Genomic DNA, 13,242 nt, shown 5'->3' with positions numbered 1-13,242 from the left:
TCGTTCCCTCCCGCTACCCCAGGCTCCAAGCCAGCGGATAAATCATTGGGATGCAACCGCTGTGGAAGCCGCCCATCCTCTCAGGGCGGGGAGGGGAAGGGAGAGAGGGAGAGCCACAGAGAGGAGGCTCGAGGCCGGGGGAAGCAGGGCAGAGTGCCCCACCCCTTTTCACGCCCACCGACTAGACCCCGCCCACTCGCTGTGGATTGGACGGCGGGGTTCCAGGCCACGCTTCGCACGAGTGAACAGACAGGCCAATCAGAAGCTTTGAATGAGTATTTTACAAACTGAAGAAGTGGCTGCTCTAGTTAGCGGCTGGGTTGGGAGGAGCCGGCAACCTCTCTTCCGTGCAGGGCTGGGGGAGTCGGCTCGTGGATCGTGTGTTGGCGAGGGGAGGAGGGCACCCGAAGGACCGAAGAAGGCCGTGACTTCGGTCCTCTGCCCCACGAGATGACGAGCAGCAGGAGCTTGATGGACACCCCCCTGCAAACTAGCTTTTCCACCCCCAGCAGGATTCCCGTGCTGGCCCGGAAATGCCTGCTTCTCTCTGATGGGAGGTCCCAAGCCTCGGACCAGGAGAACCGGGATCCCAAGGTGAGCATGAGCCAGGCTGGTCTTCTGGGGGCTGGGGAAGAATGGAGGTGCAGAGAGGTTACAACCTCTTCCCGGTGCTCATGCCGCAGCCCAGATTTCTCTTCTCTTTGCCTCAAGGAGAGGATGCAGAAGAAGTTTGGTGCTCAGCTTCCCCAGAGAGACCTAATCCGCCCTGGGCACAAGCTGAGACCGCAGACTCTGAGCCCGAAGGGAACCCCCCGACCCCGGGCCCCTCTGGAGGAAATTAGCCCGTGCCTTGTGAGACAAAATGGGGAGGTGGATTCCCCACCGAGGCCAGGTACTGCTTTGAGGTCCGGAAAGAAACCGTTCTTATCTGTGGACCACTGCTTAGACGGAAAAGAACCAGCCACAGCGAGATCGACTGGGAGAAAGGCAAGACTGAGTGAGTGCTTTGAGCTTCCTTTGAACGCTGTACTTGAGCACATGAGGACCACCCAGAGGCAGGGCACTTCTTCCCCCATGCCTAAACACTGTCACCCCTTTCTTTCACGTTTCTTTCTTCAGTGGACCCTGGAGATTTGGCTACCATGCTGTCAAGTGTGGAGGTGACAAGCAGTGGTCAGGGCTGCCAGGCTGGCCTGGCGCAAAGAGTGCGGATTCGGGAAAACAACCAAAAAGGTGCTTCTTATGGGGCGCAGGTGAGTAAGTAATGGAGGAGGAGGAAAAAAGGCCTTGGCCTTGTGAATACCTGTTGCTTCTGTTCCCAGGTTTTAAAGGCTCCCTCTAGAGTCCCAAAGACCTCTACGGACATAATGGATTCTGTCTAGTTTTCTGGACTCTCATAGCTGCCTCCGGGCCAGATAGTACATTCCCCTCAAGCATTAATTTAAATGTCAGTCTTTAGAGCAGGGGTTCTTAACCTTTTTCTGTCTCACAGATCTCCTTGGTAGTCTGGTGAAGCCCTGGTGGTCCCTTCTTAAGATAGTGATTTAAAATATATAAAATAAGAGGGGAGGGAGACAACATGAATCCTGTAACCTTGGAAAATGTAAATGCAGATTTGTTACTGGAATAAAATAAAGAAGTTTAAAAAAATAAAATGTATAAAATAAAATACATAGGATTACAAAAAAGTAAACCAGTTCTATTGAAATAAAAAGGTAATTTTTTTCCATCTAAATTCATGGACCCCCCCCACACACCTGAAATCCAGGTGAATTTAGTCTATGGATCCCAAGTTAAGAACCCCTACTCTAGAGCCTTAATAGGCCCTTAATATTAGAATCTGGTTCCATTCAATGTGTATTAAACATCTATTATGTTCAAGAGGGGTGGGGCAGCGAGGTGGCCTAATAGATAGAGCACCACATCTGAAGTGAGGAAAACTCATCTTCCTAAGTTCAGCTTTTACTACTACTAAGCTGCTATCTCGGTCCATCTTCTCAAGTTCAAATCTGGCCTCCGACACTTCCTAGCTGGGTGACCCTGGGCAAGTCACTTGACCCCCATTGCCTTGCCCTGACCACTCTTCTGCCTTGGAATCATCCAGTGACTGGGCAAGTCTGGTTCAAAGTGGCCTCAGACACTTCCTAGCTGGGTGACCTTGAGTAAGTCACTTGACCCCCATTGCCTTGCCCTGACCACTCTTCTGCCTTGGAATCATCCAGTGACTGGGCAAGTCTGGTTCAAAGTGGCCTCAGACACTTCCTAGCTGGGTGACCCTGAGTAAGTCACTTGACCCCCATCGTCTAGCCCATGTTGATTCTAAGACAGAAGAGTGGGAAGGATTTTTTTAAAAGTCACACCTCTTCCATCTCCTCCCTCTACCTTTCACTTGCCTCAAAGCCCACCCTTGAAAGGAAGCACATTTCCGTTTGGTCTTCGCATTCCCAGCACTTCAAACATAGTAAGGACTTTGTAAATGGTGAATGTGCTGGAGAGAATGAACTGGGGAGAGGCTTAGAGGTAGACGGTAGATGGGGCTCTTGGCCTGGATCGTTCTGCTCTAGGTCCAGACCTTGGGATGTGGTGCCAAATCTTCAGTCTTCCGCCGTCATCAAGAGTCAACAGAAAGCAATGTCCTCAGCCAGTAAGTAGGTGGGGGGCTGGGGGGCGGATTCCATACAGCAGTGGGGTCCCTGGAAGGAATTCCTCCATGAGTCTGCCCGTGGCCTGGACGTTCCAGTCATCGGAGGCCCTTGGGGAAAGGGTTTGCGGATTCAGAGGCCAGTAGAGGGTGGTCAGCGTCGTCCGACCCTTCCAGAGCGGGGCTGACCGGGGACCAGAAATCCCCTCCCGTGGCCCCGGGAACCTCGCCCGGTTTAGAGGCCGGGCAGTTCCTCAGCGCTCTTGTTCTCTCTGACGTCAGGACCCTGGTGAGCAGCGACTCAGGACGGCCCTGGGCAAGAGCGCATCTACCAGGTAAGGTGAAAATGGGAGCCCTCATTACAGGGGTGAAGTGTCTGAGGCCAAATTGGAGGGTCTTCATCCTGCCAGGCCTGGTGCTCTCTCCACTTCACCCCTAGCTGTCCCACAGCTTGAACCCAGGCCCACATTCAATCACGCTTCCCATCTTTAGTATGTGCGGAGCACTAAAGGAGCTCTGGGGGATCTGGGGAGGGGGATGTCCCTGCTCTCACGAAGCTTCTGTGTCAGCATTTTCGTCTCACGGTGTTGGTGCTCAACAGGTATTTGTTGTATCCATTCCTCCTCTGATCGTGCCGCTCCCTAGGGCTGAACGCCCTCCCCCAACGTCTCCCTCCTCCTCCAGGAGGCCTAGGAGACTCGGGCCGGTCCTGGGCCTTCCCTGATTCTCGGCCCGGCCTGAGGGGCGTCCTCTGTTGGGTGCTTGCAGCGCGTTGCCCCCTCTGTGAGGCCTGCTTGTACCTGCGAGGGCTCTGGCACCATCGAGGGCATAGAATGACTATTGGAGTGTGTGTCCTTCTTCACGTAGCGCCCCAGCCCTCAGGAGAGTCGGCCGGCCCCACCAGCTGCTCCCAAAGCGGACCAGAAGCCCCCAGTCTGGCTCAGCAGGTGCCGCACAAAGGAGCGCCTGAAGCCCCTCTCCCTGCGGTGAGATGGGGAGCCCGGGAAGGAGGCAGGAGCAGAGCATCCTGGGAAGGGAGGACACAAGCGTAGGCTGGGCGGGAGGTAGCTGCTGGAGGCTGGAGGAAACGCTTTCCTCTTTACCTTCACCTCTCCGGGCCATCTAAGGGGTTTTCCATCTTGTTTTCTTCATTCTCCCCCGCAGGATTGTCCTGGCTTCCCTCAGACCCATTCTCCTCTCATTCACGCCACCCCTGGCCACGGGGCCCGCGCCTCACCCTTCGGACTGGCTAGCCGTGTCCCCGTCGCCCATCCTCCGGCCAGGGTTCGTACCTGTTTGGGGTCGGGCTGAAGGAAGGAAGCCCCCCGAGCGGGGTTGTCCAGGCTAGCCGTTCTCTCTCCCTCCGATGTCTCCATAGGCCTCCTACTCTGTGCTGCGACACTTGGCGGTCTTCTCCAGGACCCCTCAGGCCGCCCCTGCTCCGACCCCCGGAGCTCGGCAGGTAAGAGGCCTGAAGAGGCCTGAAGACGGAGAAGCAGCCTCCTCCCTGCCTGGCTCCTGGGGCCAGAGTACTGCTGTGTGGTGGCGGCTGCCTGGACATGGGAGTTGGGTCTAGCCCAAAGTGCACTCTCTGCTTCTGGGCCTGATCTATCCAAAGACACGCTTCCTGGTTTTCTGAGCTGCATTCCTCACTTAACAAAATTCTACTAAAAGTGCCTTCCAACCTTTCCTCGGGAGACGCAACTCTTGGGGATCCTGGGTTGCCCTCTGTCCCCTAACCTGTATTTCAGTTTCCTAGTGAAGCCAATATTGGGGGACAAATGGGATCTCGGGCAGCTATTAGGAAGTGTTTTGGCTCAGAGAAGTGAACTCCCCTCCTCTCTGGCCCCTTTTGGCAGAGGACCCGGGCATCTTCCTAGCAAGTTCTGGGGGTTGGAAAGGTCCTCAGGGCCTCTTTCCATACCAGCGTGGGTTCCCAATTGTACCTTTCCCCCTAGGAGCAGAGTGTTGTCAAACGATTATATGAAGAGAGCTGGGAAAGTGTGGAGAGGGAGCCTGAGAAACCCTCCCCCATAGCTTCTCTCAACAGCATGGCCTTGGAGCAGAGCAGACCCAAGGAGGGGTCTGGGGATGTAGAGGGAGTGACCGTATCCAGCTCAGTGTCTCCGGAACTGAGCCCCACGGATGTCGGGGTAGCCGTTCCATCCAAAAAGATGTCCCTGGATCGGATGGGACCCAAAGAAGGCCTCAGAGATGTTGGGGTAGCCATCGCATCCAACAGGATGTCCCTGGAGCTGAGCAAACACGAGGTGGGTCCCATAGACATAGGGGTGGCAGTCCCCTCCTTCCAGAGGTTGAGAGGTCTCATGACTGCCTCTATGTCTGTCTTACAGCGTATCAGTATCTTGAAGCAGCTGCTGCAACAGGAGGTAGAAGGGCTGGCTACCCTAGAGGAGAGCCACCAGAGTGGCACGTCTCCCCTTAAAATGATGGAGCCCAAACTGGCGATGATTCCAGGCACCATGGAACCCTCAGACCATGGTTCTGAGCTTCCCAACCTCCAGGGACCTAAGCAGCACCCTGATGTTGGGGAACCCATCTCCCCTGGAGGCCCAGGCATTGGAGAACCCATACAGCAACCTAACCACAGTGTGTGCGCCCCAGCTTCCACCACCTTTTCTCAGTGCCCACTCTGTGGCAGTATTCCCCTCCAATCCCTTGGTTCCCTGAGGAGTCCCATGGGCACGATAGGTAAGGAACCAGACATAAGGAGATTGGGTAGGCAAAGGAAGTTTCTCCTGGATTCTTAGGTTGGAGTCCTTCCCTTGAACAAGAGGGTGTCTGGGGCAAATTTCCCTACTTTTCTGTCTGCATCCTACCTTAGTCTAGTCCACTCTACATTGGGAAATGGAAAGGGGGAAATGTTAGGCCAGAATCTGGGCCATCTTGCTTGTGGCCAGCTGTACCTTCCAACTGAAAAGTTGACAAGATCTCTTTTCCTCCATACTCCCCTGCCCCCAGGTCCTGCTGTCTTAGCCCTATGCCAGCAATTAAACGCATGGCTGGAAGCCATCAGACTCCTCTACGAAGGCTGCCTGGATGATGAGTGTGCCTTCTATACAGGTCGAGGCATTCCAGGCCCCCAGAGGATCTGTAAGGATCCTGTGGCCACGTGGCTCGAGAGGCAGGAAGCCATGGTAAGCCTCAGTGGAGGGGGGACTTGTCTAATGCCACAGGCTCTTTGGTTGGAGTGGAATAAGGAAACTGGCCCTGAGTTCAGGAGGTGTCGGACTAACGGGATCTCTTCTCTTTTCAGGATTTTGTTCCAATCTCTGCTCCAGCTCCCTAGGACCATGCCAAACCTCCCCACGCTTCATTTTTATTTATTACACACACACCCCCACTATTTTTTATCTTTCAATAAAATTTCATGCTCAGAGTTGAGCCTTTTCCCTTTCTTTTTAGGGCAGAAAGAAGAGTATTTTGAGCTTGGGACTTCCTGACAAAAATGCTGAAAGTAGTTTTAGGCTGTTGCTGTGTCAGTCATCCACGAGATGGCACTATCAACCTTCTCAAAAGACCTTTGTACTTCTTTTTCTGGCTTTCCCCCATCCCTAAGGGATGATATTTTTGTAGGTCGAAGGCAGTTTCAGGGTCTTTACTCTCTTTCTGGGTGATCTTCCTGGGACCAAAGACCCTCTCTCCAGACCCCATGTACCACCCCCACCATCTCTCCTTTACATCACTTTTCCTTCAGTGTTAGAGACACTGGCCTAGAGAGCAAGGGTTCTTAACTCTTGTGTGTGTCATTGACCTCTCCAGGGCCCCTTCTCAGAATAATGCTTTTAAGATTCATAAAACACATAGGATTACAAAGGAAACCAATTATATTTAAGTAAAATAGAATTTTTCCTCATTGAAGTACATGAACTCTTTGGGAGACCATGGACTCCAGGTTAAGAACCCTTATTCTGGAGGAAGAAACTGGGATCACATCCTGCTCACTCCCAAGTCAAAAGCTCTCTAACATACGGCCTCCATAGTGTTCAGCTGAAACATATATCCACCCACCTATTCCGTGCCAGAGCCTAGGTATCTCCTGGACTGATATTTCCGCTGAGGTTCTGTCCTTTTTCATCCCATAACCTTGTGCCCATTTCCTTAAATTGGTTTGGACTTGGGGATAGTAGGGGTATTTAGAGCGGTAGCTTTCTTTTCACTATTCCTTCTCAGTCCAAGTCACACTCAGCTATGCATGTCCCGAACCTTATTTTATTAGAAGAGAACAGTAACTGTAACCCCTGTCCAACTGTGGGATATGGTAGGGATGGGGCCACGCAATTTGGGTTTAAAATGCCAGAAAATAATTTCCTACTCCTTTAGTTCACTGACCAAAGCTGGATTCAGTTGTATAAGGACTGAAGTGCAGCTCTCCCCAGCTTCTGCCTTCTGGAGATGGGGAAATGGGTAGACAGGAGGGAGAAGACCAGCATCCCAGCCCAAGGCAGAGCCCCATCTTTGGAACACTTCACAGAATCCAGATCAGCTCTGGATTCCCTTCCCTGCACCAGATGCTGGTGCCCAGTAGCTGGTGTTTACTGAATGCATACCACTACCTCCTTTTCTGCCTGTCCTTTCTTTCTTTGGGGAAAATCAGGCTCCAAACCCTTGCCCTCCCTTCCAAGGTAGGGTCAAACCATCTCCAGGACCTTGATGGTCTCCTACCTCTGAGCTGCAATGCTCCAGTCGGCCTCTCTTCCAAAAGGATTACTCCCCAAATTATGCCACTCTGCCACCCCGAGGCTTAGCTGGTCCCCTAGAAGCTTTCATTCAGTCTGTTGGTTGATGTCTGGAGTTGGAAGGAGAAGCAGGGACTGTGACCTGGCAGTCTAAGCAAAAGGAAAAACATATGGGCATGGAACGGCTGAGGGTGGGGTTGGGAGAGGGCTCAGTCCGGGTAGATGATGAAGCCAGAGAAGGTGCTGTACTTGTTGGTGTTCCCTCCGTGGACCTTGCCGCCATCCAGCTTAATGAACACCTCGTCCCCCACGTCCAGGTGCAGGATGACGCTGTTGCTGGCGTAGTCGTAGTTCTGGTCCGCATCCTGGGCGATGGCACTGGCTCGGACCTGGGGTAAGGGGATCGATGTCGAGGACAACCTCAGAAGTCCGGGTTCCTGGCACCTGGCTCCCCCTCCCCCTCAGTTGGCAGGCTGAGGGGCTCAGATTCTTCCTGGGGACCCTTGGGGCCTCGGGTCCAGGCCCTAGCTCTCTCCCATTCCTACTCCCCAAAGCTAACCACACTGGGGACGGGGCAAGACCTCGTGAGTCCCCGGGGCACTGCGGTATCCGATTGGGTTGGCTGGCTCCCCTCCCTGCAACTTATGCTACATGTCAAGGACCTTCCCTTGGCCCAGGGATCGAGAATTTCGGGCTTCAGGGCTCTAACCAGCACTCTCTTCGCTTGGACCTGCCTGATATCCTGGAATTTAGGGCTAAAGCCCGGTGAGCTCAGGCTTAGGCGGCTCTCGCTCCCACCGCACCTCAGTTCTTGAATTGTCAACCACTCCTCCTCTTCCCATCCCCCCCTCCCCCCAGCATTTCTTTTCTAGTCCCGCAGGGGCTGGTTATTAACGCATTAATTATTCATCATTATTCTAATCACTATTTACCGTCCCCTGGGCCGCAGCCTGGGAGCCATCCGCCCAGAATACAGAGTGGGCACCGCCCCAGCCACACACACACACTTTTCCTCAGTTGAAGGGACTGGAAGCCCAGGGGAAGAGGGAGACCCAAAGAAACAGTCGCCAGGCGGTGTGAATGGACTGAAAGACACATGGGCACCAGACAGACCCCAGACAAACAGACACTGAGACAGGGAAACAGACAGCCACAGAACTGACTATGCAGACAGTGGGACGGGAATATGCGTGGCCAGAGACGGGAAGACAGGAACAAGCAAAGCAGACTTGAGGACCCCAAACCCAGGAGTCAGGGCACCCCTGCCAGAATGCTTCAGAGCCACAATCTCCCTTCCCTTGACCCTGTGTTTAAAAGGGGGACGCATCGAAATCCTCTCACATCCATAGGAGCCAGTTTGATGTTGGGAGCTTCTCGACCGAAGCGGAAGGCTCTCCTGCCCTCTCTAGCTCAGGACTCCCTTAGCTACAGACACTGGGAGAGCTGCACTTCCTAGTCCTTGACCGTTGTCCCCCGTGGGATTCTGGACAAAAGGAATCTAAGTTCCGGTTCCCTCAGATCAAAGGCGACAGCAGCCACAGGTACTGGCCACCAGGGTCCTTCCCACACCTCCTCTGCCCTTTTCGGACTCACCCCCTTTGCGGGAACCACGTAATACCGGGGTTCAAGCGGATCTGGGCGAGTTCCAACAGGTGCAGGTGTGTTTGGGGACTATTCGGAAGCGTTGGAACCTGAGGGATACGGGGGTAGTCAGAACCTTAGCCCTCCATACCGCTGGGTTCTTAAGGTCTGGGCGCTGCTCAGCACATCTCTCTCCTTCCTTCCTATTATTCTTCCTCCGAAACTCATTCCTTTGCCACCTCCTAGCCTCTGCCATCCTATCCCACCTCGGCGGCAGCCTCTGGGAAGCTCGCAGTGGCAATTAAGAAAAGGACCAGACCGCTGGCTTTGGCGGTTCTGGCAAAAAGGACCAGGGTGGGGGGCGGAGGAGGAGGGAAATAGTATTTTGTGTTTGAAGAATAAACAAGCAACCCTTTTCTTTGGAATCAGAGCCGAATCGGGTCCGAGCTGCAAACAGGCGCCCGCCGGGCTGCCAGCCGACTTCATTGGGATCTCTAGAGGCGAGCAGGGTCAGGAGCTGGGAGCTGGAACTGAGGAGACTCCGAAGGGATGCCGGCAGAAGGGAACCCAGGGAGTTTTGAGTAAGCAAAGACATTAAAGTACTGGAGTCTGCAGGGACCACCAGAAGGACCTAGGGACTCAGGGGTCGGAAGAAAGGGGGAGGGAAGGAGCCCCTCTGAGGGGAAAGGACCCGGCCCAAAGTCAAGGAAGGCAGGAACTGGATTGGGCAGAGAGACAACGGGTGGAGGACCCTATGTTCTGCCCGAGATCCAATCCAAGGCCTCGGACTCGGGGATGGAAAGAACAAGTGGATGGGGAGTCTCAAGTGGGGAGATTGGGAGTGTCCCTCCTGAGGAGGAGCTCAAGCTAGGATGGTGGAAATGGGAATGGGACGGGCAGGTCAGAGATATTGGGCGGTTGATTGGGGCCCGGTCCCTCACCTGCCCGTTCTTCATCAGATCTGCCCACATGCTGGTGCCGTCGCCGCCGCGCATCAGCACGTGGTAGGCAAAGAAGTACACACCCGGCATGGGACAGGTGAACTTGCCACTGGCCGCCTCGTAAGCGTTGCCTACGTTGGTCACCACGTCGTCGAAGCGCAGCACCTCGTAGCCCTCATGAGGCCGACGCAGCCCAGCGTAGAAGGCGATCCGCGGAGAGTAGGCGGCAGGCACCGCACCTCCCGGACCTGGGCCTGGGGGGCCTGGGGGCCCTTGTCGGCCGGGCTCTCCCGGGGGACCCCTCGGTCCCTGTGGTCCCGGGGGTCCTCGCAACCCGGCTTTGCCCCTCCTGCCAGTCTCGCCTTTGGCTCCTGGGGGAAATGGAGGCACCGAAGCAGGGGACCCATCGGGATCTGGACCGCGGGGCCCGTGCGGGTCGCAGACCATGCGGCAGCGGCCCAGCATCTCGTAGTGCGCGGGCCCGCGGGAGCTGTGCACGAGCAGCGGGATGGCCACAAGTAGCAGCAGCACCATGGCCACCCCGACGGCCGCGCCCACCACCCGCTTGCGGCGGCTCAGGCGGGATGCGGCCAGGGCCAAGAGGTCCTCCTCGCTTTTGGGCGCAATGGTTGCGGCGGCAGCTACCCCGGATTCTCCTCAAGCCCAGGACTCAGCTACCGGGACTGGGCTGGACCTACCCCTACCCGACGGTATTGTCTGGTCCCCCTGCCCCTCCGGGCAGCGGCTCGGAACCCGAGAGTGTCTCTCAAAGCAGCTGCCAAGCGGCTCAGTACCGGGGCAGTCCCCGACGGCTCGGTGCCCACGGATATGGAGACCCTCGGTTCTCAATTCGCTCCGACTACTCGGCACTCACGAATCCCAGATGCCTGGGTCACTGGTTCCTCGAACCACGGTGGATTGCTCACGATTCCTGGACTCCTGGGTTCCCGATTCCCTTGACGGTTCGGTCCCAGCCCGGGTGGGGGCTGCTCCCCGCAGGCCGGGCTCCCCGGGCTCTGCGCTTCGGGAGGCACGATCCCGATTCGAACTCTTCATAGGGCTCAATTGTCTAGTCTTGGGCTGGGCTGACCCCACTCCGGCCCTAGCCCTGACAGCGGCCCACGTCCCGCTCTCCTCTCTCTCACTCTCTTTCTCCTTCTAGCTCCCTCCCTCCCTCCCACCCTCCTGGGGTGGCTGAGCGGGTTGTGTGAGCAGCCGCGCGGCGGGAGCCGCTATAAGCGGCCGGAGGCGGAGCGACCCCTGCAGCTGAGAGCGGGGAGGGCGGGGGCGGGGCGGAGAACTGGCCCTCCCCTTAGGTCTTTTTCTCTCTTTCCTTACCCCAGGAAATAGCTCTAAGGGGAGGCCCAGTTACCCCGTCGCCCCTAACCTGCGAGGTCGGGGCTCCACCGAAAGGTAGCCAAGAGGACCCGGACAGAAGCTAGAAGCCGTATGAGATTTGAAAAAGGCAGAGATGCCGAGATATGTGGACAGAGACACCAGGAAAGAGAGGCAGATACATGAGAGACTTGGTGGAGAGAGAGAAAGGGGACAAAAAAGACAATGGAGGGGGCAAAAAACAATGAGAAAGAAAAAGAAAGGGAAGACGTTGTCCCCACGATGCCTGACTCTGTGCTAACCCAGGGCAGGTGCTCGACATGTACTTGTTGAATTGCATTGGGAAAAAGCAACAGACAGACAGACAGACCGAGTATGAAGCAGGCAGAGAGGTAGAGAAGAGACAAACAACCGGGCAATAAAGGACAAACAGATACCGCTGCAGAGACAGAGACAAAGAACCAGGGAGATACCAAAAGAAAGCATCGAGAGAAACGCAGAGAGGTAGAGACAGAGAGAGTGGGAGAGACAAGGAGCCGAGACAGGTTGACAGATCTAGAGAAATGTAAATGGCGAGCTGCAGAGAGACACCCAGGTCCGTGTGCGGACTCCAATGTGACATATCAACTCTCTGCGAAGGGAAGAGAGAGAATGGGACTGCGTGTGAGAGTCTGTGTGAGACTGTGGATGACTGTGTGAGTGAAGAGGTCTTTCTCTGTGTCTGACTTATGGGTCTGTGCCATGCTCTATGTTTATGTGCCTGCGTGTGAGTTTGCATAATTGTCTGCGATCGTGTGTATGTAAATATGTGGCAGCGTTTATGCATGGCTGTCGTGTGAGTCTGGAAGTGATTGCATTTGTATGGGACTGTAAAAGTATATGATGTCATTTGGAAACCACTGTGTGCTACTGTGTACCTGCATCTCTGTGTTACTCTGAATGTCTATTTCTGTGTGAAAGTGTGGAGGGGGAGAATGTCCTTCCTTTGTATCTATCTATCTATGGGTCTGCTGATTGGGGTACAGAGCATCAGGAGAAATTCATCAGGGTTGCAGAATGGGAGAAGAACAGGATAGAAAAGGTCTGTCTTTAATCCTATCTTCTTTATAAAGGCTTCAGCCCAGCCTAGTCCCACTACCCTTCCTGTCCCCAGTTCTCTCTGGCCTAGTCTCAGCAGTTGCCTGGCACATCTTCTCCTCACATAGTAGGACATAAGCTCTACTATTAACCCGGAAAAAGGAAAATTGTTACGCCTGATCTGAGTTTATCTGTCCCCCCCCCCCACTATCCTTTAAAACTGGTAGCATTTGCTATGCCAAAATGTAAATTAGCTTGTAGATTGAATGTCAGCCTTTGCCCTTCAGTGGTAGTTTATGCCTTTGATTTTTGGAAAACAATGGCAAGGGTGGGGGACTATATAGTTCCCTCCCAGATTAAGGGGTGGAAGTTCTAGAGGAAGGATATCAAACCCATATTTTCTAAAGTCCCAGGCCTGACAAGGGTGAGGTGTTAGGGCCGAGGATAGAGTCAGCAGCCTTGGGGAATAAGAATGGGATAATGAGAGGGAAGAAGGAACAGAGATGGAGTCAGATACTTGATGTCAGAGAGTAGGACACAGGATCTGAATTTTTGAAGATAGGCCTGAGGTAGGATCTGTGGTAGGTCATGAGGGGGTTCACATGTTGCTGTATCATTGGACCTGGGTGGAACAAACAGTCAACCAAGGGGGTAAGGTTTGTGGGACATCATGAGCTCCTTCTTAGGAGCTCAGGTCTTCTTGGGACAGATCTCTTTCTCTCCTCTGCCTTTCCCTTAGACCAGAAGGGAAGGATGGAGGAGGGAGGAGAAGTAAGGGGAGGCCTTGACAGAGGGTCGGGTGGTGGATAGAGACTGTTGATAGTGGAAGGAAAGGGAGGGGCTGGCTCTTCACACTATAAATACAAATTTTATTCCAAGGTCTTTGTCACCATTTGTCTTGGGATGGGGGAGGCTGAGGGCCTCCACAGCCCCTTGCATGTCTAATTCCAGAGCAGATTCCCCCAGG

At 54.5% G+C, this 13,242-nt stretch overlaps 2 protein-coding genes across 2 annotated transcripts; one reads left to right on the top strand and one right to left on the bottom strand.

Annotated features, from left to right (window-relative positions):
- The first annotated feature begins 263 nt into the window (after window positions 1-263).
- TROAP (trophinin associated protein) lies at window positions 264-6,041 on the top strand. Its single transcript, XM_007502896.3, has 12 exons — window positions 264-594; window positions 712-997; window positions 1,120-1,253; window positions 2,565-2,644; window positions 2,924-2,976; window positions 3,509-3,627; window positions 3,806-3,925; window positions 4,020-4,103; window positions 4,600-4,911; window positions 4,996-5,353; window positions 5,624-5,799; window positions 5,919-6,041. The coding sequence occupies exons 1-12, from the start codon at window positions 451-453 to the stop codon at window positions 5,949-5,951; spliced, it is 1,899 nt and encodes a 632-aa protein (XP_007502958.2). The 5' UTR covers window positions 264-450; the 3' UTR covers window positions 5,952-6,041.
- An 813-nt stretch (window positions 6,042-6,854) lies between these two features.
- C1QL4 (complement C1q like 4) lies at window positions 6,855-11,058 on the bottom strand. Its single transcript, XM_001364334.4, has 2 exons — window positions 9,864-11,058; window positions 6,855-7,730 (listed from the first exon to the last, which is right to left on the bottom strand). Exons 1-2 carry the CDS (start codon window positions 10,395-10,397, stop codon window positions 7,551-7,553), a joined length of 714 nt encoding a protein of 237 aa, XP_001364371.1. The 5' UTR covers window positions 10,398-11,058; the 3' UTR covers window positions 6,855-7,550.
- Between the last annotated feature and the right edge of the window lie 2,184 nt (window positions 11,059-13,242).

The sequence above is a fragment of the Monodelphis domestica genome, chromosome 5, assembly GCF_027887165.1.
Source record: "Monodelphis domestica isolate mMonDom1 chromosome 5, mMonDom1.pri, whole genome shotgun sequence".
Taxonomy (NCBI): domain Eukaryota; kingdom Metazoa; phylum Chordata; class Mammalia; order Didelphimorphia; family Didelphidae; genus Monodelphis; species Monodelphis domestica.
Note: the sequence above shows the minus strand (reverse complement) of the source record. Positions and strands in the feature narration are given on the sequence as shown.

Coding starts and splice junctions, on each gene's coding strand:
- TROAP (XM_007502896.3), top strand. CDS start 451: ATGACGAGCAGCAGGAGCTTGATGGACACCCCCCTGCAAACTAGCTTT. Junction 595..711: donor AGGAGAACCGGGATCCCAAG/GTGAGCATGAGC, acceptor CTTTGCCTCAAG/GAGAGGATGCAGAAGAAGTT. Junction 5,800..5,918: donor TCGAGAGGCAGGAAGCCATG/GTAAGCCTCAGT, acceptor TTCTCTTTTCAG/GATTTTGTTCCAATCTCTGC.
- C1QL4 (XM_001364334.4), bottom strand. CDS start 10,397: ATGGTGCTGCTGCTACTTGTGGCCATCCCGCTGCTCGTGCACAGCTCC. Junction 7,731..9,863: donor ATCTGATGAAGAACGGGCAG/GTGAGGGACCGG, acceptor CCCTTACCCCAG/GTCCGAGCCAGTGCCATCGC.